The sequence below is a fragment of the Rhea americana genome, unplaced genomic scaffold, assembly GCF_003343005.1.
Source record: "Rhea americana isolate MKP2758 unplaced genomic scaffold, rheAme1 scaffold_268, whole genome shotgun sequence".
In the NCBI taxonomy this organism is placed as follows: Eukaryota; Metazoa; Chordata; class Aves; order Rheiformes; family Rheidae; genus Rhea; species Rhea americana.
The window spans coordinates 161,744-183,180 of NW_028186388.1; the positions used below are offsets into that span (position 1 = coordinate 161,744).

Below are 21,437 nucleotides of genomic sequence, written 5' to 3' on the forward strand. Positions count from 1 at the left end.
AGTAAAAAGATGATTTTGACATTTTTAACTACTCATTTATTTTTTTTTAATAGAAAGCGGGGTGACTCTGTATTTTTAACATGACATTTGGCTAATTAAAAAAAAAAAGACCTTTTGCACCATTAGAAGTGAACTTTTGGTCAATAAACACAAACCATGCAATCCCAACCTGATTTAAAGTGTCTCCACAGGCTCCTCGTGGAAGAGCTTTCTTCACAAGCATGAGTGATCAAATTGCTAGACAAATTATTTTCTTTTTTAAATAGAGGAAGTAAATCTATTATTGGGGGGGGGAAACCCCTATCTTTTAAAATGCAGTCCAACAACTGGACTAAAATGCAAATTATATAAGACAGTTGTTTAAAAAAAAAAGTGTCTTGACCCAACCAAAGCCAGAAGAAAATTACAAAGTATTAAGCAAGGGTCTGTCAGTGGTGGTGGTGATGATGATGACTCGTGTGTGTGTGTTTGTGTGTTTTCACTGGAAATACACATTTACATTTAAAAAAGAAAATACTAGTAAGAATAAAAGGACAAAAAAAAWTATAGCATTAGAATCAGTCTTCTGGCTCAGTAGTAAACTATGTATTAAAACTCCAATGTCTTCTGTAAGACAGATCAAGACAGATGGAGGAAGGGTACAGTATCYGTACCCACAGCATCTTATGACATGGCTTTGTATTTAAAATGGTATTAGGCAGTTATATGCCTAGCTGCATATTTTGAACAATTTTTCCAGAATTACTTTAAAAGACTCAGTTTACCTTGAAATATTAAAAAACAAACAAACAAAAACCCTCAAGCAACAAACCTTTTGAAGTACAAGAGTAGGAAGTTTAGACTGACAGAGCTGAAATGATGGCTGCATCAAAAAAAAACAAAAAAACAAAACAACAAAACCCCACAATTTATGAAGACATTTGTTAACATACTCAGGAACATAGTGGATATGGGCTATTTTGTATGACTTTGAGCTGTCTCTCAAAGCCTGATTTCCCTACTCCCAACACACTACTTGGCTGCTGGAATATATTTGGATGACAGTCATTCAAATAAGTAAGTAGAACAACTCTTTCTAATGACCAGCTAACTGGAAAGAAACTATGTTATAAAGTAACTAAGCCTTTTTTTTTCCTGATTTCTAAAATAGGAATGTCCTCCCACAGTGTAAAGCTGTCTCACCAAATGCTCAAAGTCACTCAGAAAGGGCCTTCAAAATACCTTCCATTCAGAAATCCCAGAAGAAAACTATTTCCTGTGCCCATAGTAAGTGGATGCCACTTTTTAAAACTTTTTTTTAAAAGAACAGCAGTTTAATTAAAAATTATGTTACAAAAGGCACTATTATTATGCTTGCAAAAGGATTAAGTGCTTTTTATTTATTTATTTATTTTAAGGTTTGTACCAAATAATGAACCTCTTCAAGTGTTATAGTTTGTGTATGAAACGGACACTCTTAACAGTGTGCAACAGCCATCAAACCTATCAAGCTTTGGATTTTTTTTTTTTTTTTTTTTAATCCAAGCTACATGTGGTAAGTGGACCACTATTAAAGAAATACTAGGACAGCTCACCTATTAGTGTTTTTTGTAGACATCATATACTTAGGTTACTAAAGTTCAAGAAGGTTATCATCTTTTCACCAGTGACTCCTAAGCCACTTGTTTTCACTTGCACAGCCTTGGCAGCCTTCACTGTCCTAATCTGATTCATGGTGTAAAGATAGGCTTTAAGTAAGTAAGTCATTTTTTTTGTTGTTTTTAATAAAGAATGAACTGTGAACAATATAGAACTATGGTTCTGGAAGCCTTCTTTCAAGCAACATTACAACCATTAAGTATGCTACAGAAAACCATGTGGGTTTTGAAAAGCAGTCTTCATTTCAGCATCATACTGTCCAAACAAGTCATTCTTCCAGAAGGCTGAAGAATAAAATTAATGCCTGCTGTAACAAAAGTTAGTTACTACATCTAGACTAGAAACATAGTAAAAGCTTACATTTCAATAAAAATATTTTAGTCCTTGCTTCTCTCTCTCTGTTGGGAAGTAAGACTCCATGGATCACTGGGTACCACTCAAATATATTACAAACTAGACCATTAAGATATGTTGCTGGTAAATTTGCTTAAATTATTGCTGATGTACTTTTGTGTAATAACAGCTACTAAAATCTACGAATGATAGAAGTGTGAAAAAAAAAAAACCCACTAGTTTTATTTTAGAATTTTTATCTTCAAACTAACATTTAAAGAAATATAAGTAATTGTTTAGTTCCTCTTTACTAAAACTCAGTATATCACTGTTTTTATCATCCTCAGAACAAGCAAAGACTCAAAACTTTGTGTACATACACATACAMACGTATAGAATGTGTGTGCATATATGTATATATAAAAAACTTTTTATATATGTGTGTATATGTACATACATACACTTGTGCGTGTGTGTGTCTGTGTCTGTGTATCTGTGTATTCAACCATTCCGACCAACCTACTGGCTATAATCATAATTTCTGATTATGCAGATGGCTTCACTTTCACACTCAGTACTGAAAAATTGTCATTGCCCCCGGCTTTGTTTATGCAATTTGGGCATTCCCCCTGCAAGTAGAGGAACATTCTGCTTCTTGCAATTTATTTCCTGTAGTAAGATTTCTATTTATTGATGATGTGCTTCATCCAGAGGATCCAAGCAAAGAAATGCAGTTGAGGGCTAATGGGTTCATTGTGATGACAGTTACATTTGGTGATAGTAAAATACCACTATTTCTAGGTAAAGGTTCAGCTCACTGCTTTACTGGTAACAAGGGTTAATTCATAGCTACCGGACAACTGCACTGACTGTCACTGACTTTTTGCAAATCACCAGTAATCTATCTCATATATGGCATAAAGACATATATTCCAATTTGTTAACATATATTTGTCCTCAATTGAGGAAAAATAAATAGCCAAATACAAACCTCATGTCACTTTAGTAACATTGTAATTTTTTTCCCCCTCCACTCTAACAATGAAAATATAATTAAATATATTAAAGTCCCAGGAAGATGAATCATGTTTTAGTGGGCAGGAGGCTCTGAAAAGTAACGCAGTTTTAAAAGCGCATGGTTGACGCAAGCTGGACTGTAGCGCCCAGGACTCCCAGGGTCTGTCAAGAATGGGGTTGCATTGCCGTATTTCCCTGGACTGCCCATTACTGGACTGTTTCTTCCTGGACTAGAATACGCAGAAGCATTTGGAGGGCCAGCAGCAATGGTTTGGGACTTGAATCTTCCCTTCAGTGCTGGACTTGGCCAACTGAAAGAAAAAGGTCATTTTTTAATTTTATTAGGAAAACTGTAGTAAGGAGAGCAATAGATTTGCTCAGTCTTTCTTGTAGATCTAGAACTAACGCACCAGCAGAGAAAAGTCAAAACTGATCACAGACAGGCCTGAGAAGGAAAAGTGGCAGTCAATGCACTATTTGAAATAAGGGACAAAAGAAAGCTGCTTTTTCTTCCAGTGCCTAGCCAAGAGGCCACTCACTCCTCTCCTTCCGGTTACCATCTGAACTTCTTTCAYCCCTGTCAAATGTTGTTTCAACTCTGTCCACAAAACTCCTCCTGCTCCAAGCTCTACTAACTTTGAATAGCCTGTATAGATGCGTTGAATTTATTTGGAATTGCAGTGTAAAGTATAGGATTTTGACCACAACACCCTTCTGTAAAAGCAGGCAGGCATCAGCCAGAAGGGTCTGGTGATTCCTCATTAAAACAGACTTATGGTTAATACAACTGAATATTTAAGACTAGATTTTTGTGAGCAGCAAGATCTGAAATTTTAGCCTTTCAAGCTATTCTGCAGTTGACTTATTAAAAATATTGTTATTTTAACTCCTTTGAATTTGTAGAAATACCTTTGTCTGTCAGATGAAGAGTAGGACTCCACTGCACGTTTCCATTTGTAAGTAACAGGGTATTTCTGTGGATCAATCTCTGCTGCTTCTATAGCTGCTAAGACATCGCTATCCAGCTTCGATGGCTTCTCGCTAGAATATAAACAGAACTAGATGAAAAGAGAACTACACATTTGTCCAGGCAATTAGATGTTGCAAGTCTAAAAATTTTATTTTAGTTATAAGCAAACAAGCTGCCATAGCTCCTTTAAGAATGTGGTTCCTCTCTGAACTTTTTCCAGCAGGCGCGGTATAAATGGCTTCCCATTATTACACAGTAGTCTCTGAGGAGAAAAATTTGGGGAATGTATGAAAATTTAAGCTGAGGACACCCCAAGAATGTACGCATTACCTTACTGACCTAAGTCAGGCTCCTAATGAAGCACAAGCCTGTCAGACTAATGGAAAACAAAAGGAAGCAAAAGCTAACAAAACTAAAGGAAAGCAAAGTTAACTGTCTGAAACTGATCTGGAAGCAAAAACTTCTTCTCTGTTCCTGGAGTTTTGCAAATTAATTGCAAAAACCTGGCGTAGCTACTGCACAGGTACTGAAGCACTTTAAAATGATCATTCAAGGCTGCCTATAACTAGTGTTGCTTAGTATCATGTAATCTTAATCTTGTTGTAGTTGATACTATAAATAGCATCTAAGTTTGCATGTACAGACCAAAGGAAAAATAAATGTTAAGAAAAAGACAATTCATACCCAAGAAGAAATAACTTCTTAATATTGTCATTTGTGGATGAAGTCTTCAAAAGAAATTTCTGGGAAGAAGATTCTTGACATTGTCGTGCCTCATTAGTCTGAATTCTGGATTCTACAGACGGTCTCTCCATTTCTGATGGTATTTTGTTTTCTGTCCTTAAGTTGGTCTCTCCAGGTTTACCTGTAACATTTGGCTCAGGAAAGTTCGACAGTGAAACCGCAAAGCAGGTCTTATCCAGCTGGTCCTTAGGTATTCTAACCTGACTTGTTCCTTCAGCCAGAATTCCCGCATTCTCTTTTTTTTCAGTGATTTTATTTGATTCTCCTGCTACCTCTTGTTCTTGGAATGATARTCTTTCAAATTCTGGCATTAAATTGGAAACAGGTGATACAAGGCATTCTTCCCCATCACGCAAATGCTTTCTGTCTCTAATTATCCTTTCACTGGCCACAGGATTACAAAATCCATTTTTGCTGGAAGAATCCGTCTTTTCATAGTGCCTGGGGTGATCTGATGTTTCTATAATGTTTACTGCATGCTCCATTGACAAGATATCACACTCAGAGTCTCCAATAGCATCTATGCTAGGTTCTTTGGATGCAATAGGTTGGCTGTTATTACGTGCCGCGTTCTGTCTGTTTTTAATTTCTTCTAAGCTCATGTCATCATCATCCTCATCCAGAAACGCTCCAACAGAAATAGAATTGCAACACTTCTTACTCTTGCCTGTGAACAATTTTGAGAAGAACACATAGAAAGATTTGCAACAGGACTCCAATCAAATAAACTAGGAACACATACACAGTCTTTATGCCTTATCTATTCACTGATGCCCTCTATACTTTAACTAATGCCATTGCATAAATAAACCAAGCTAAACCTACAATATAAAATGACAACAACTTATCTTTTATTTCCTATTCATTTCAGAACTGTATTTGCCACACACATCACTTAAACCATTAACTGGCAAAAAAAAGGATAAAATCAAAAAGCAGAAGAGGGTAGAAAAAGGTTATTACTACTGAATCGTTTAAGTTTTCATCTCTTCCTAAGCAGAAAGCCTTCACTTAGCAAATACGATGCCATTCTGGAAACTGAACCACATTCCCTTATATAATAGAAATCTGTGCTCTGTAGCACTCTCAAGAACGTTTTAAAATCCAGTGGGTCTAGCTTTGTAGTTCCCAACCCTGGGAGGTGAAACTAAAATCTGTTTTAGGTAAAACGCAGGGTTAGACAGACGGCCAAGGAGTTTCCTTCCTGTCGCCTCTCCACACACCATCCTTCTCAATTATTCTAGTGCGCAAGCCAGGGTATCACTTTAAGACCGGGATCATCCAGTTAAGCTACTTCCCCTTTTCAAGTCCATTACTGCTGCCCAGCACATTTGGGACCCCACATCCTGTATCACCCCTATTTATTTCCCTTATCTGTCACCCTGGTCCTCTAACCTCCAGTGACCATCCCTTTCAGGGTGTTGTTACCCCAGCTTTAGCCCAGTACTGAAGCCCCTGAAGCTCCATAATCACACAGGAGAGAAGGAAGGAGCACAAGGATTTGAGAATAGTGTGTGCCTTCAAACTGTGGCAAGCAGTTCTCTAAGAACTTGTAAAAGCTTTCCTGGGTTCTGTTCAGTGTGTCTTTYGCCCCTGACTGTATTGAATTATTCCCATAGTTTAAGAAGTCTTTTTTTTCCCTGTGTTTGTGCATGACAAAATTCAGTAATGTACACAGGAATTCCCAAACGTTCTTGAGTAAAAACATGCTGAAGTTAGAGGTTTTCTTACAGTAATTCCATTTAGAGGCTGCAATCAAGGACTGCATAGTAAAGACAGAGAACATTACCAAGTTGTGTTCTAATTCTCCAGCCACATTGTTGTCAGCTAATTTCTCAGTATTTATAATCAGACTGTTTGGATAACAGATTAATAATAGCAACCACAACAGGTGAATACTATTTCCCCTGGGGACCAAAGCTTTTTCCCTCCCTCTTCTCCCTAGGTACAACCTGTTGTTTGTAACATTTGCCCTTTTCTTACCAGAAGGATGTGGAGTTTTGTATCTGTTGCAGGTTTCATTTTCCCCTGTTTCTTGCTGAGCCTTTTCGCTCATTTCCTGATGACTCAGGTACTCTTCTAATTTTCGCAACCCCTCCTGGGAAGACAGATCAACAAAACAGCCCAGAAATTCCCAGTATTCAACCCACGGGAACCCCAGTTCATGAGCTAACTCCCTGCAATAAATAAAATAAAACGAATCATTTGTGAAGACATAAATATTAGTTTGACAATAACTTTTCTGAACACATTTTATCAGCTATTAATAGGACTATAAACGTGCAACTAGGCAACAAATTCTGTAACAATCAGCAGTCTGCAAAAGCAATGTACACATCCTTAGCAACAAATATCAGCTATTTCTTCTAAATATTTTCCAAATTTTATCTACTATTCTTACAATTAGCGCACATAAATATTGCCATTTTAAGTTAACTGTATCTGGCCACCTGATAGAGATGACCCCTTACTGATGAGGGCATAATTTGAACGATACTCCATTTAATTCTTTTATTTGGCAATGAGAGGAGAAGAGGGAGAGTAGGTGAGGGATTAGTTTAAAGGAAGAAATCTAATCAGCTTGTAACAGACTTTTTCTATACATTGCTGGTACAAAGTATTTTAGCAGCAAGGACACGTGGTGACACACACACTTTTTAAAAAAGCAAAACATTTGTATTAGAATCTTTTGATTCTACTATCTTTTTAACAGTTCCTCATTTTACAGGAAAATTTGGCTTGGCATAGTTTTAGATCTCCTGCCAAATCAGGCAAGTGAATGTTTGAGAAAAGCATTCTAGATATATTACCAATAATCATTAAAGTATCTTTTCCGGTATTTCCAAAGCTGTTGTCTAGGTCTCAGCTTTTCAGCTAAAGTGTTTCTGTTTACATAAAAATATAGTAAAGATCCAATACTACAATACACTTCATAAAATATTTATAACAATAATTTTTGCTCTAACAGATTGTTCACTAAGCAATAATTGTATGAACAGTACAAGTGTTTTGCTTTTTCTTTTAACTGCCCTACTGCTATTTTTTTATACTGATACTCTTTTAGATACCTGCCAACTCTTTCAACACCTCTTTCCAGATCAGATTTCCTGACATTGTGAAAGAAGCCAGCCCTCTCTCGAGGTGGAGTCTTCCAAAGCCTGCGAAATTCTTCAGCCTTTAAAAAGTAAAAGAATTAAAAAAGAGAAAAATCCCAACACCCCTCCCCCCGCTATGGTATGAAATTRAATTGGCACCGGCTAAATCTTTGTCTTTAGGTCTAGACGACATTTAGCTGTTCTCTGTATTTAAGCAACTCAAGTTCTCCCACAGTATTGCTCAACTCTAGTTTTGAAGAGTCTCATTTTGAATGTGAAGTTTCCCCTCCCAGTACACTCACTGGTTTATTACTGCACTTTGATGTCATAACTGGATATTAGAATTACTACCAAAATGTATAATCACCTTAAAGTAATCTCCTTAGATACCAATTCAGACTGGTTTTAATTTAYGTGCAGCAGGAAATAGAGAGATACGTGTTACAACATTTTAGTTTTATTTGATGACAAATGTTCTCCTGCTCACTGGTTTCTAAGATGAAAAGGTGGTAATTTTTTATACATAGTTAATTCCATAGACTTGCCATAACTGTTAGAATATAGTCTTGCTGTTTACTCTGAAACATGATTTTGAATTCTTAAAGGGAATAAACCAATGGATTCTTGTAAACTCCCCAACATGCCTTTACATGATAAAAACCAGTGATAATGGCTAAGAGCTACATTCAGACATTAAAAGGTTGTCAGCAACCAAAACAATCCATTATTTATAACCTAGGTAGAGTTGTTCTGAGTATGAAATACCTTTACATTTCTGTCAAGTAAACAGAAAATTGACCAAAGAGCATATTTGGAAAAAAAAAAAATATTAAAGCATTTTGATAAAGTTCAGCCCTGGAACTGAAAGTTCTCAGTCATCTTTATTTAGTATTTCTAAAATAGCTGTATTTCCAAGGTGTTTCGATTAAACATATGAGACAGAGAAATGCCTATAAATTTATAGGCATTTATCTAATTGGTATCTAAGTATTTCTCCTAAAAGCTTCTTTTTTTCTACTACACCATCACTACTCTTCCAAAACTATCCAATGCCTATTACTTAGCCACCAGCTTTTCCATTTAGAAAAGATTACTGTTACTTCATCAAGAAGAGGTGATGAACTGCTTCAAACATCTCATAACAATTTCTGGAAAAGGGATAAGGCATAGTTTGTTTTTTTAAAAAGCTAATTCATAGCTACATCTGAAAGTTTTGTTTCAGATGAGAAAGTTAGAGCAATTATTTGTAAAGACAATGCTAGGCTTGTCAAACAGTGCTCTGTAACCAAAATGATTTTCCAACAGAAAGAAGAGCTTTCTTTTCAGTACCCTTCCACTTCTCCTTATTTATCCCACCTACTTCTATGTTTTCAGCAATAAAATCAATTCAAAATTTCTGTGTTTTCCTTCTTTACGGAAGAAAATTCGTCTTGCTCAAGAAGAAGTGAGCCACAGACAGTACTGGAAACCGTAACTGCTGCCTATTAAAGTAACAAGCTACACCACACAGTGATGGAGGTGGATGTCCTAATGGTTCTTCATTTAAAAAGGAGGAGGAAAAAAAAGGCCTTAGAGTCATAGGAAGTTTGCATTACATTCTTACCTTTGAGGGGCTCATGGGGCCTGCAAAAGCTCTTACTGAAAGTACTGGATCTTTGGGGCTGCCAGTATACATAGGTAAAGTTTTTTGGGGGCTATCGTCAGTCTGATCAGGCGACCATGGTGCACCAATTACAGGAGCTGAGGAATTGTCATCTGCTCTCAAGAGTGGTACATAGTATCGACCTAAAATTAAATAGAAGAAAGCTTTCTTAAGAAGCTTTTGTTACACCAGCCTGCTACCTGTACCTTGGATGTATTTAAATGTCCACACATCTGTGTATTTAAACGTCCATTTTATTTCATTAATAAAATTACTTGTAATTCAAACTCAGTTTCCTTATGCACTAACAGCATACAAATTGTACTTTAGTTCCAGTTCCCTTCTCTCTCAAAGACAAAAATACCTACATTGATACATATATCCCTTTCCTAAAGATTGTCAACAAATTAAAAAATCTCCTTTCACAAACGCCTAAACCCACATCTGATGAAATAGTGAAACCTCTAGCTCAAACAAACCAGATGACTCCCTAACATGACAAATAAATCTCTCGTTCTGTAAAGGCCTTTTATTTGCCTGTAGATTAATCTTTCTGCTTCAGGCTCGCTGAATAAAATGACAGCAGTGCCTACCTTACAGAGCTATGGGGATAAACTTCTGAGCTACGTTAAGTATTGACTATACAATTTAAAAGACACAAAAGGCTTTCTGTTCCTTTTCAGTTCTAGTGTTTCTCTTTGATTCTTGGAGTATTGTACAACAACATCATTTATAAACAGGAATGCTACAGAAAGTAAACACAAGTCAGTGAAGAGCCAAATTAATACGTGCCTGAGATAGTATAAAATTCTAAGTACAGACCTTGCAAATATTCTCTTAGCTTTTCTTTCAGTTCTGCAGATTTATTCTTGCTTCTTTCACAAATCACCTGTTAAAGTAATTTTAGTTGTTAGTAAAGCATAAGGCATCAATCTCAAATCAATTAAAATGTGTTCTTTTATAGTAGTCATATTATTGGTCCCTGCCCATATAATCCAGTATTTTTAATTCATAGTAAAATAGACTACTAAAATACATCCACATCCATACAACAGATACTGTCAAGAAAAGGCAGTGAGCCTTTTAAAAGGCTCACTTTTAGAACCTTCTCCCAGATACAATCAACACACAATATTTTCATTGCTAACAGGGACGTTCGCTCTAATCCTGACACYGGTATCTTACTACAAAGCCTTCTATTTACAGTAGCCATTGACTGTTTGAACTTGAAAAAAATTGCTTAGCCATATTTTTGTTCTCAGCATGGACACGGGGAGACTTACTTCCGCTGGAGTTTGATCGTACTTATTTCTTGGATTTTTCACAATAGCTGGGTGTGAAGTAAGCACATTAACAACATCCAGATTCCCAAACTTGCAGGCAAAATGCAATGGAGTATCAAATCCCTGCAATGGGGAAAGGGAAAATTCTTAAGTGTATGGAAAATGATAAAGTCAATCCCACGTATTTCATTTTGAGACTCTGGAAAAATAAACAAACATTATGACTACTTAGCAGGACTTCTAATGAATCTTTTTTCTACCATATGCAGGAAAATGATTATTAAAAAACACAAAACCCATGAACAGCTCATTTTTGCTAGAGGTAAACCCTCCTACTCTCTTTCCAGCTCCCCTATACTTCCTTAATGACCTCCAGTTGTTTCCACAATAATGAAAAACTGGGAAACATTCAAATCTTACCATTTTATCTGGTGTATTAAGGTACAGGTCAACAATATATCGGATGCGCTTCTTCAACATTAGATCGTTATCATCTGGATACATAAGCCGCATAAACTCAGGATTTTCCAAAGTGTCTAATAATAACTGGCAGATACCAGGTTGATTCTCCTTGGCAGCAACATGCATAACGTTGTACCTACACCCTTCCTGAAAAAAGGCAAACATGAGGATGAACTGAAATCCAAACAGCTTGCTTACTCCCATATGCTTAACTGATTTATCTGCAAAGATGTAATGTTTCCCAGATTGAGTCTTACATTTAGATTTTTGAGTTTTTATATTTTCTTAAAAAAAGATATTTACAAAACAGTTTTTAAACATTCTCAAGTGCAATAAATTGTACAGTATTATCAAGACGTATGTACCTACATACCCACACCATTCTTACGCTCAACTATACCCTGGTTTTAAATCCAGGGCAAAAATGTAGGAAAGAAGATATATTAAGGTATCACATAATAAATGAAGGAGGTTCGGTATATTAAGAAAAACCAGGAAGACAAGCATAAATATAAAATTCAGTTTGCTGTAATGTATTATATATGAAATTTCAACAGTTTCACAAAGCTGGTATGAAAAAAGTTATTTATTAAACTAAGATTGTCATTGTCTGCTGAATGGTACATTATGCATGGATTTTAGATCTAGAGCAGACACTCAGAAATTTACAGAARAGTGGTACATAGGTGGTAGTGCCACAGGAACATCTAAGTCATAGCCTAGACCCTACCTCACTCTTAAAATCATGTGATTTAAAAAGGTTGGAATTACTTGGAGGAGATCAGTACTATATGAAGACACGACTGTTCCTCATTATCAGAAAAAAATAAAACTATTCTTTCCCTAAAGGACTGCATACTCATTTTTTTTTTTAACTCTAGCTCTCTGGAGCACAGCCGACTCTCAATTATCATGAGTGACTTAAGGCAAGATATATAATTGCTATGTTTCTGTTAGCTTTCAGCTGGTACTACATAATGTTATGAGTAAGATTCCTCCTTTGATAGTATCTTTAGTGGATACTATTGGTGTGTTAGGACAGAAACTTCCTCCTAGACAGTTCCTTTTTGTCCAATACAAATGTAATGGTAGCAGCTAAAAATCTAACTCCTACCAAGACTGATTTAAAAGCTAAGACATTTTCTTACAGGAAATGTTAATATAACACACACACGCTGTCCTATCAAAGAACAAGTGAAAACAAAGTATTAAGTACTCCAACACCTTTTTTTATACTTTTCAGACCATGCAAGGGGATCTATAGTCTGTGTCACAATACAATAAATAAAAACACAAAATCAAGTTGTTTGTGTAAGACAGAATAGCCGACAAAAATCCTACATATTCTGAATACATGATTTTCAAATGCCACAGAATAAAGAAATACTGCTAAGCAAGGCCCACTGCCTCACTTAACAAGGGCTAAATGCAGAGATGTTAAAGCTTCAAGAAAAGAAAAGAAAAAAACCTAAAGCTGATTAGTGCTGAAACAATCATAAAGCAACAAAGATACATGGGAAACAAAAACTGGGATACCTTGAATTATTGATCAAATTAGGCTGGTGAAAAACGAGGGAAAAATTCAAGACGAGCGCCTGGAAAACTCTTTGATTACATAAGGAAACATTAAGGAAAAAGATCAATTTAAAATCTTGAGAAACCTCAAATTACATTAGATACATATTCAAGCAGCTGGTTCTAAGTATCCAACCTGACTGGGCAGACAAAAGAGAACCGGTTGCAAGAGCTATGGCCTCAACTGCACACAACAATTGTTCTACCCTGAGTTTCCTGGAAGACGATTTTGCAGCAGCAGGGAGAAGATGGGGTTATTCCAGCTCTCTTGAAAACCTCTAAAATACTTTTTCTTACCTGAACAACTGTTGGATTGTCTCCAGATCCAATCAGATAGCGAGGGTTACTCCAAATAAGTTCTGAAAATGTTGCTATATCTCCTTTCTCAACAGCTTTCCGAAGTTTGGCAGTAAGATCTTGAGTCCGTGGACTTCTGTAACTGTTGGCCCTTTCTTTATTAGCAGTTTCAGTCTCAGGGGAGCATAAGCCATCTATTAAAACAGAATTATAGTGCTTCTAATGTATTCTTTCCAGTGATCACTACATTCATATCTAGACCATCAAAATAAGCTTGTAATCTAAAACATTTTAGCAGATTATCAGTAAATATCAGCATAAATAATACATAATAAATATCAGTGATCAGTAATAAGAAGCAAGTAGAACATAACTTAATTATGCTGTAACCTCGGACTTCAATATGGACTGATACACCTTTTAATTACCAGTCTGGTTCCATCCAAAACTAAAAGCAAAGTTAGAATTTGCTGAATATTTAAAAATGCTTTTGCAGTTATATGACCACTGAATCACTTTAATTCAGCAACTGGGAAGACTGTGAAATATGATCAACGTTTACCATTTTATTTCTGAACTTAAGAACCTACTTAACAATTAAGTATGCATGTTTTTAATACATTGCATAATTTTATCAGTCTTATTAAACCCAGAACTCCTTAAGTCCATGAGTAAAATCAAGTCCTACCAAATACAACAATAGACTATGCAACACACCTATCCAGACTGTTAACATTTCAACTTCAGAAAGATAGCAACATTTTTTAATGCAAAATTCATGTGAATCAGCACAATGATGCTCACTTTTAGCAGTAACAAATTTACTTTAATGTATCACAGACTGAAACCTGCTGGAAACCATACACCAAAGAGCATTCCTTAATGATTTAAATCCAAAAGATGTGTAGATTTCCAGAACTCTAATTTACTCCTATAGTAGTTCTTTACAAAAGAAATGGTAGAGATATCAAAATGTCAGAATTCCAATATACTCTATCTTTTGTTTGTGTTTCTGTAACAAAACCTTGATGCTCCTTTTCTGGAAAAGCATCATCTGTAACTTTGAAGGACTACTTTCCCAGTGATGTTATTTTATACAGAGATAAAAACAGATTTGAACAATGGAAATTCAAATCTGCTTCCTACTGTTTCTAATTTCTGTTGCAAAAAAAATCATTAAATACAGGTTGTCGTATCTGTTTATACAGAGAAATAGTCATTTCATTTGGTTTGAGTTAAGCTCTGAAGCTGTGATCCAACCTTTCTTTTTAGTTTACATTAAACAACATTCCTTYAAAGGGACTGCAGACTTTGATGCTTCACTATTCCACTTTGAATTTTTTTCCCTATTATTAGCATACTGTTTATGAAGCTGTTGGTTCTTTCCTTGTAAAAAATTAGCAGATTGTATATTGCATTTACCATATACAGATGAATGTCCTCACTCACCTCTGTTAAATGATCCTATTTTCACTGGAGATAAACATAAAGATGACTTGCTCGGAGATGGGAAGTAATCGCAGATTCCTTTAGCAAATTTCTCAGCATCTTCTCTGTTTGAAAAAGCTTTGAATCGGGAACCTTTAATCATCTTAACAGCTTGGAGAGCTTCCTTTTTATCTTCATAAACATGTACTCTCTCTGAAACAAAGTACCATCAAAATTAAATTATTTCAATAACCTCAGATTTGTCCACAGAAAACAGATCACAGAATTCTCAAACTATCCTAGCTTTCAGGAGACAAACACTATTTGACACCAATGTAGCATAAATATCAACAATCCTCTAAAATTTTGTTTTTAGAAAACTGAAGAATTATATACATTCTAGCTAACGTCAGGTTAGATGGAAAAGAAATTGGTATTGCAGTGTTTTGCCATACATATTGATCAATATTTGAACAACTTTTTGAAATATCAGCTAGCTTCAACAAGTGAGTATTTCACACCTAGACTGACAAGCAAATTTAGAGATTATTCAGCCTGGATTACTTTCTATGTTCTCTTGTACAGAAAGATCAACTATATGAACAATTCACTGTCATTATCTTTAAGACTTTTCTACATAAAAATGCTTCTCATGAAAAAGAAAACTTACAACTTCCTCAGAGCATACGATGCCGTATGTACTACTGTAATCCAGTGAGTGATTTAGTGATTCCTTATCGCAGTGTTTATCAATAAAACGTAAAGAATGATACATGCCTCTAGATATCATTTAGCATTAAGATAAAAAGGAAAATATTAAACCTGTAGAACAGATCATTTAAGCTTCAACTGATGACTGCACAAATAGGCTTTTGACTGATTAGTTCTAGGAAGGCTACTTCTGTTCTTGAGTAGAATTAAAGGCATATGCATATGCCTTTACAAGAGTAGAAGGCGGAAATATGTTCTCCTCATCTGAGCCATAATTAGTAGAGGACCTTCATGTATATCAACTATTATGACAGAAGAGCTGGGATGTCTTGCAGCTGTGTTTCTCTACCTCAGAGGATCCAATAAATACCACTTAAAGAAACAAACAACACCTCAAGCAATGCTTGAAATAATCGCATGGTGTTTGTATCATCTACCACATAGAACAAAGTCTATTTAGATATGACTGTAAAATGCTTATCACTGGAATATATGAGCAATTTAGTATGTCCAATTTAAGATAATACTTGCCATAGGCAGAAGAAAACTTCAGGCCAAGCACAGAGCAAAAGGATTCTCCAGAATGTTTTCTGGATATGCGTTCTAATAATGTCATAAAGCCTAACAGAAATTATACTTTGTAAATTATTTATAATAAAGAAACTAAACATCATTATACACGTCTACAGTCTTAGAAAGTAAATGCATCTTTTAACACTCAAACTGCACAATAAATCTTTGTAAGAAGTTTATATGTAATTCCTCAAATGGATGCCTCCACTATCACTGAAACAGGATGCTTACTCTCTATGGTGGACTTTAGGAAGTGAATAGAAGAGAATTAAAAAACATCCTTGGTTTTCCAGAGCCACAAACTAGTCAACTCAGAGAACAACATTTATTCTAAACTCAAAGTAACCACAATATCAAAGTCAGCAATCTTAATTCCATAGATCATCTTCTGTAACATCTTTTTATAAATCTACCTTCTCATTTAACTACCTAATTAAGTATCATTGAACTCTCAGTTTCACTTTAAGGACTAGTAAGGACTTCATAGAACAGAATTTTTAATTTAAGTCCTAAATGAAAATTCTGAGTAACTTGTAAAAAACAAAACAACATCCTAACTATGTCCCAACTGAAACAGCTTGAATTACCACAAAAAAATGGCAATTGGAGATTAATTATACTGTTTCTGAATTAGCAACATTACAGGTAACTTACATAAAACTAAAAAGACAGCTATCAACAACAAGAAATAATAATTATTTATTTTAAAGATTTGCTTGATATTTAGTATCTTAATGCTAACTCACACAGACATACCCATAATTGTCTCCTAACTAATTAAGCATGCACATAGAAGTTATTTCGATTTTTTGAAAGATTGCTACTATTCTCTACCTTTCTTTCCAAAGGGGAAAAAAAAAAGGCGGGGGGGGAGGGGGGATCATGACAGCTTAAAAACACCTGCAATCATGTTCTGGAAACAAAAGTTCTGGTCACAGTTGGTGTCCACCTGCCTACACTACTTCAGCTCACCGTTCTGTGATTCTGTGATTCACAGTGCTATGTAACTAGGTACTATGGAAAGCACTCCTGAGAAAATATTACTCAAACTGTATCATATGAAAACACACATCAGATTCGAGCACCACAGAAACACCCGGATGTTATTTACCATTTCTTGCCAATATGTCATCAAAGACTGGGCAAACACCATAATATAGTGGAGGATCTCTGGATGGTGTCTGAGCACTAATTTGTGAATCGACATGCGCTGTTCCACAAACTGGAGCTGAACCATTCCTGTGATACATGGCATCTTCTTCTGGAGGGTTCACACCTACACAGTACCCAAAGTCTACCTCCTCAGAAACACTTCCGTGACTGTTGTGATTCACTGCCGTGGTTTTCAAAGCCTTTCGTGTTTCTGCTTGGCTGCTATCAGAAGGGATGTTTCCAGCAGCCTCCTCTGAAAGAGCAGATCCCTTTTCCTCCAATGCTCCTTGCTGTTCCAACAAAGCCTGAGCCAATTTTTTTTCAAAAATAGACCTAGTGGTTGAGGTAATGGGTCCACACTTCAGTCCTGCTTTTACAATTTCTTCTCTAAGTTCATCAGCGGTGAGCTGCTTCAGTCGGGATAATATTGACTCCATTGTTATTTCACCTATGAAAGGAGGGACGGGGAAAGTAAGATAAAACTGTAAAGACGATGACAACTTTTTCCCCTACTATTTAAATGCAGTATTAAAAGAAAGAAAAAGGCATGTCATAAGAATTTTCCTGACTCCGAAGAGATTCACACAAACACAGAAAAGACAATTTTTTCCAACTAGCACATTAAAAACATATTAAAGCTATTAGACTTATACTGAGGGCTTACTTCCTCTATTCTTCTATCTTAACTATTTGAATATTGATAGCTTACACTTTTCTTTTTAAAATTTATTAAAGAGTTTTGAAGTGAGTATCAATTTAGAACATTTATGCATGAAAGTTTATGACAGGCTAAGAGATAATATTTGATTCCTGTCACGAAGTGAGAAGACTGGGTATGTACCAGTGTACAAACACGATGGCTAGATAGCCCAGAAAGACCTTCTGGTTAGGCAGTGCCTACAGCCCAGCAGTATTCCCGTCATTTCAACGAGAATTTCTAGCTGAGAAAAAGTATGACACAGGAGTAGAGTGCAGCAACCAGAGGAGTATACCTCTGGCAGCGATTCAAGGCTGGAACTATTTGCACAACYGGCTGTTTCTCACTCCCTGTTTTGAGGGCAAACAGCCAGACAACAAGAACAGCTGAACTTTTCAGATTCCCCTCCTCAGCAAAGAGGGAGTGGGAAGAATTTATCTATTTCCAAATGAAACTTCCCCTCTCTAGTATACTACAAACCCACTCTTCTCACCTCCTTCCATGTAATCCACACACTTAGAGATTATGTATAGCAGATACCAAAAATAATATGTTGCCAATACAAATTGCTTGCTGTGAGACACCAGTGAATCTGAAAACACAACTAAACTTAAAATAGAGGATTCAGGGAGCTCAATAACATAAGCTGCTTTRAAGTTATTTCAACAGATACTATATACATCCATAAAGGCTATGACTTTTTCCTGCTGTACACTACACAGAAATCACAACTTTATGACAGGAATGATCATGCTGTCACACTCCTTCAGCTTGTTTTCACTCCCCTCGTTAAGTTACAACTGTTCTATTGCATTGGCCCTTCCCTCACCACCTAGCTATATTTTGTTTTTTACTGGTTTGGATTGGTGTTTATGGCATTTTTAGTACCACTTCAAGCAAGTTACTGCTCCATAAAAGGAAGAAAGGAGTAAAAATGTCATTTGAAAGATGGTATCTCAACACTTAGCCAATGATCAGGAACCCAGTTAGGACTATTCCCTGCTCTTATTTAACGCAAAGGGTTTTGTTTTCTTCCCCTCCTCTGTATGCTATACCACCTTATGTTGTTTAAGCATTAAGTTTTTAAAATACGTTTCTCAGTTTGGCTTTCAATTCCAGATTTCAGCCTGTTTATGAACCTTAAGACTACCAGAACACTCATTTGTAGATTTTCCACATGAATTCACTTCTATTTTTTAAATGAGGCTATTTTTCTGAATCACATAACTATAAAATCTTACTCCATCACAGAAAAGCAATCTCCCAGGTATGACAGCCTCTAACACCTGTAATCTTAAGCTAAATCTCAAAACATCATGCACAGATGCACACGACACTATGAGAAACGGCTGTGCCGATTGCTAAGTTGTCCTGTTTCATGAATGGCCTTCGCAGGCGGGCTTTAACGAGAATCGCAACCTTCACTTTGATGCGCCTTGACCTTTACCTAGGAAATTAATACGAGGCTTGAACTGTGAACAGCTATACTCTAATACAGCAGAGCTGTAATGTTCTCAGTACTGGATCCTACTAAGTTAATCATTCGTTTTGTCTAAGCATACAAACTCTGAAGTAATTCCAAAATTACACCTTCATCAGTGAACGGTAGCTACAGTATAATCAAACTCCCTTATTTTTCCATGTGCATTGCCAACAGTAACATCACAAAATATAGCTATGAAATAGGCTTGACCATTTTGTTTTGTAAATATGTTTGACCATTTTGTTTTGTAAATAACCCAACGATTAAATTGGGAAATGAAGAACTACATTTTGTACTAAAAAGGGGGGGGGGAAAGAAAAGGCAGCAGTTTTCATAATTTTTTGCAATAGTGAATAAAACCAAGTAAAATTTCCACTGGTATCTGAATTTGAAGCTATTACATTTCCAATACCAGGAAATACTATCAAAAAAGTGTTAACACCAAGCTTCAAACAGAGATTTTCAAATATTACAACAGCTTGACAAGCCTTGCCTGTGAGTATGGAATTTTCCTTAAAGCGACAAAACTCTAAGCTGGTTTTGTTTCCTTGTTTGTTTTTAATATCTGATTTGAATACTGTGCACTTACAGAACATATTTCAGTCCCAGGATATTTCACAAATATAACTGGATCCTCACTGAAACTATGTAAAAAAACAGGAGAATTTCAGCTTCAAAAAACAAACTGAGGCAATGCAATAGTTGATGCTGGTGATCTGTCTCCCAGAAGTATTCTACATCCCTTATGTTTCCTTAACTCCCAGGGCAACCTCACCACTAAGATTATCCGACTTGTGCACGGTCGCACAAAGACAGAAGACAAGCAAAGACAGACGTGAAAGATCTTCTCACTTGTTTTTAATTCTTAATTCCCTAAAATGTCTTTGGTAATATTTGATGCAATTATCTTCTATTCAAGCAATAAACGTGGCTATGGTGTCAATTCAGAGAGTATCAAAGCCTGCTATTCAAATTGTTTTCTTTTTGAGATTATTGTGTTTTTTCAGTTGCACAAAGATTAAAAGACAGTCAGGTTTTTTAGGTTTAAAAAGCACTATAATCCTTCTGAATGCTGTAGAAGAGCAGACACATGTACATCCACTGTGCAGGCACACGTAGAATCTTTCTTCTTGGCTTGTGGTTAAGTCAAAATGCATAGGAAAGGACCGATTTCTCTGATGTTTTATGTTTTGATAGAACTTAGCGCTTAAAAATACAAAGAACAATTTTCTTCCTGATCTTTGTAAGAAAAAAGAATATGCATTTCACATGTCCATTACTATTTCTCTACAACTAAATCAAAGAGTGAAACAACAAAGCAGATTAGATTTATGATCCACTGTTAACACAAAGAGTTTTGTACAGTTCCAGCTTACTGTGGAAACAGGAAAAAACTGTTTATATGACTACAGTCACTCAAGTGTCAAAGAGATGATGTTCAACTAACCTGCCAGCTTGTCTCACTGTAACATTTATTTCCTTGTTCGTAAACAGAAATTATATTTCTCAAAGTAACTGGGTTGTTCAAAATCCACTGGCAGTTAACACATTACAGCAGTGGGGATCAATTTTTTTAAWTAACAGTACGCTCAAACAGACAAATAGTTTGCTTTTCACATTGTATAGCTTTTTGGCAGCACTTCTGATGGTCTTTTCAAAAGAATGCAGTGTGTACTTTACAGAATCCTGAAAGCATTTACTCAAAAGTCAAAATTTTCATGACATGTTTTCTGACATTAAGCTTTCAGCTATCTAGCACAGCTAAGTATTATTCATTTTTAAATGCATTATCTATTTTTATTTGTCCAAAACAAGAGGTGTGGCTTGCAATCCTGAGAAACAGCTGTTTCCTGCTTTATTATACTCCTATGATATCCTGTTACGTAAATATTGCAAAAGGCATTTTTAACCTTAAAATCTGGTTTATATAATTTTAAATAATCCAGAGCACAGCCATCACCAATGTAGTTACTTTTTTAAATTTAGTGTATAGAGTCTTGCAAGTTATCTTTAGTGACTTTACAAATATGGTTAAGTACTTAACCTTTAACGGTAACTGCATATTTGAGGCTTTCCCAAGTGAACCAAAGTCTGGAAGAATGCGTATGAAATGTATTTTCCTTTGTCTGATTGCATCACTATGAAACAGCAGAAGAGGTTTCAAGAAAACCTAAGACCGCACAGAATGAATGACCAATATTTAAGGATAAGAACAATAGGAATAATGTTATATTCCACTCCTTGTTACATTGCTACGTTTTTCTTTAAATGCAATGGCTTTTTTCTTTTTTCCTTTTTCGTTTTTTTCTTTTTTCTTTTTTTTTTTTTTTTTTTTTT

General features: G+C 35.7%; 1 protein-coding gene across 1 annotated transcript in view; it reads right to left on the reverse strand.

Moving 5' to 3' along the window:
• Positions 1-13: 13 nt before the first annotated feature.
• Positions 14-21,437, reverse strand: part of ANKLE2 (ankyrin repeat and LEM domain containing 2) — a 25,037-nt gene continuing 3,613 nt past the window's right edge. Inside the window, exons 2-13 of the mRNA XM_085307901.1 lie at positions 16,880-17,368; positions 14,506-14,697; positions 13,057-13,250; positions 11,143-11,331; positions 10,723-10,845; positions 10,262-10,328; positions 9,401-9,582; positions 7,771-7,877; positions 6,686-6,879; positions 4,643-5,369; positions 3,898-4,029; positions 14-3,299 (exon numbers count right to left, since the gene is read on the reverse strand). Coding sequence (XP_085164027.1) covers positions 3,062-3,299; positions 3,898-4,029; positions 4,643-5,369; positions 6,686-6,879; positions 7,771-7,877; positions 9,401-9,582; positions 10,262-10,328; positions 10,723-10,845; positions 11,143-11,331; positions 13,057-13,250; positions 14,506-14,697; positions 16,880-17,368 — 2,834 coding nt within the window. The 3' untranslated portion in view covers positions 14-3,061. The remainder of the gene's footprint in view (positions 3,300-3,897; positions 4,030-4,642; positions 5,370-6,685; positions 6,880-7,770; positions 7,878-9,400; positions 9,583-10,261; positions 10,329-10,722; positions 10,846-11,142; positions 11,332-13,056; positions 13,251-14,505; positions 14,698-16,879; positions 17,369-21,437) is intronic.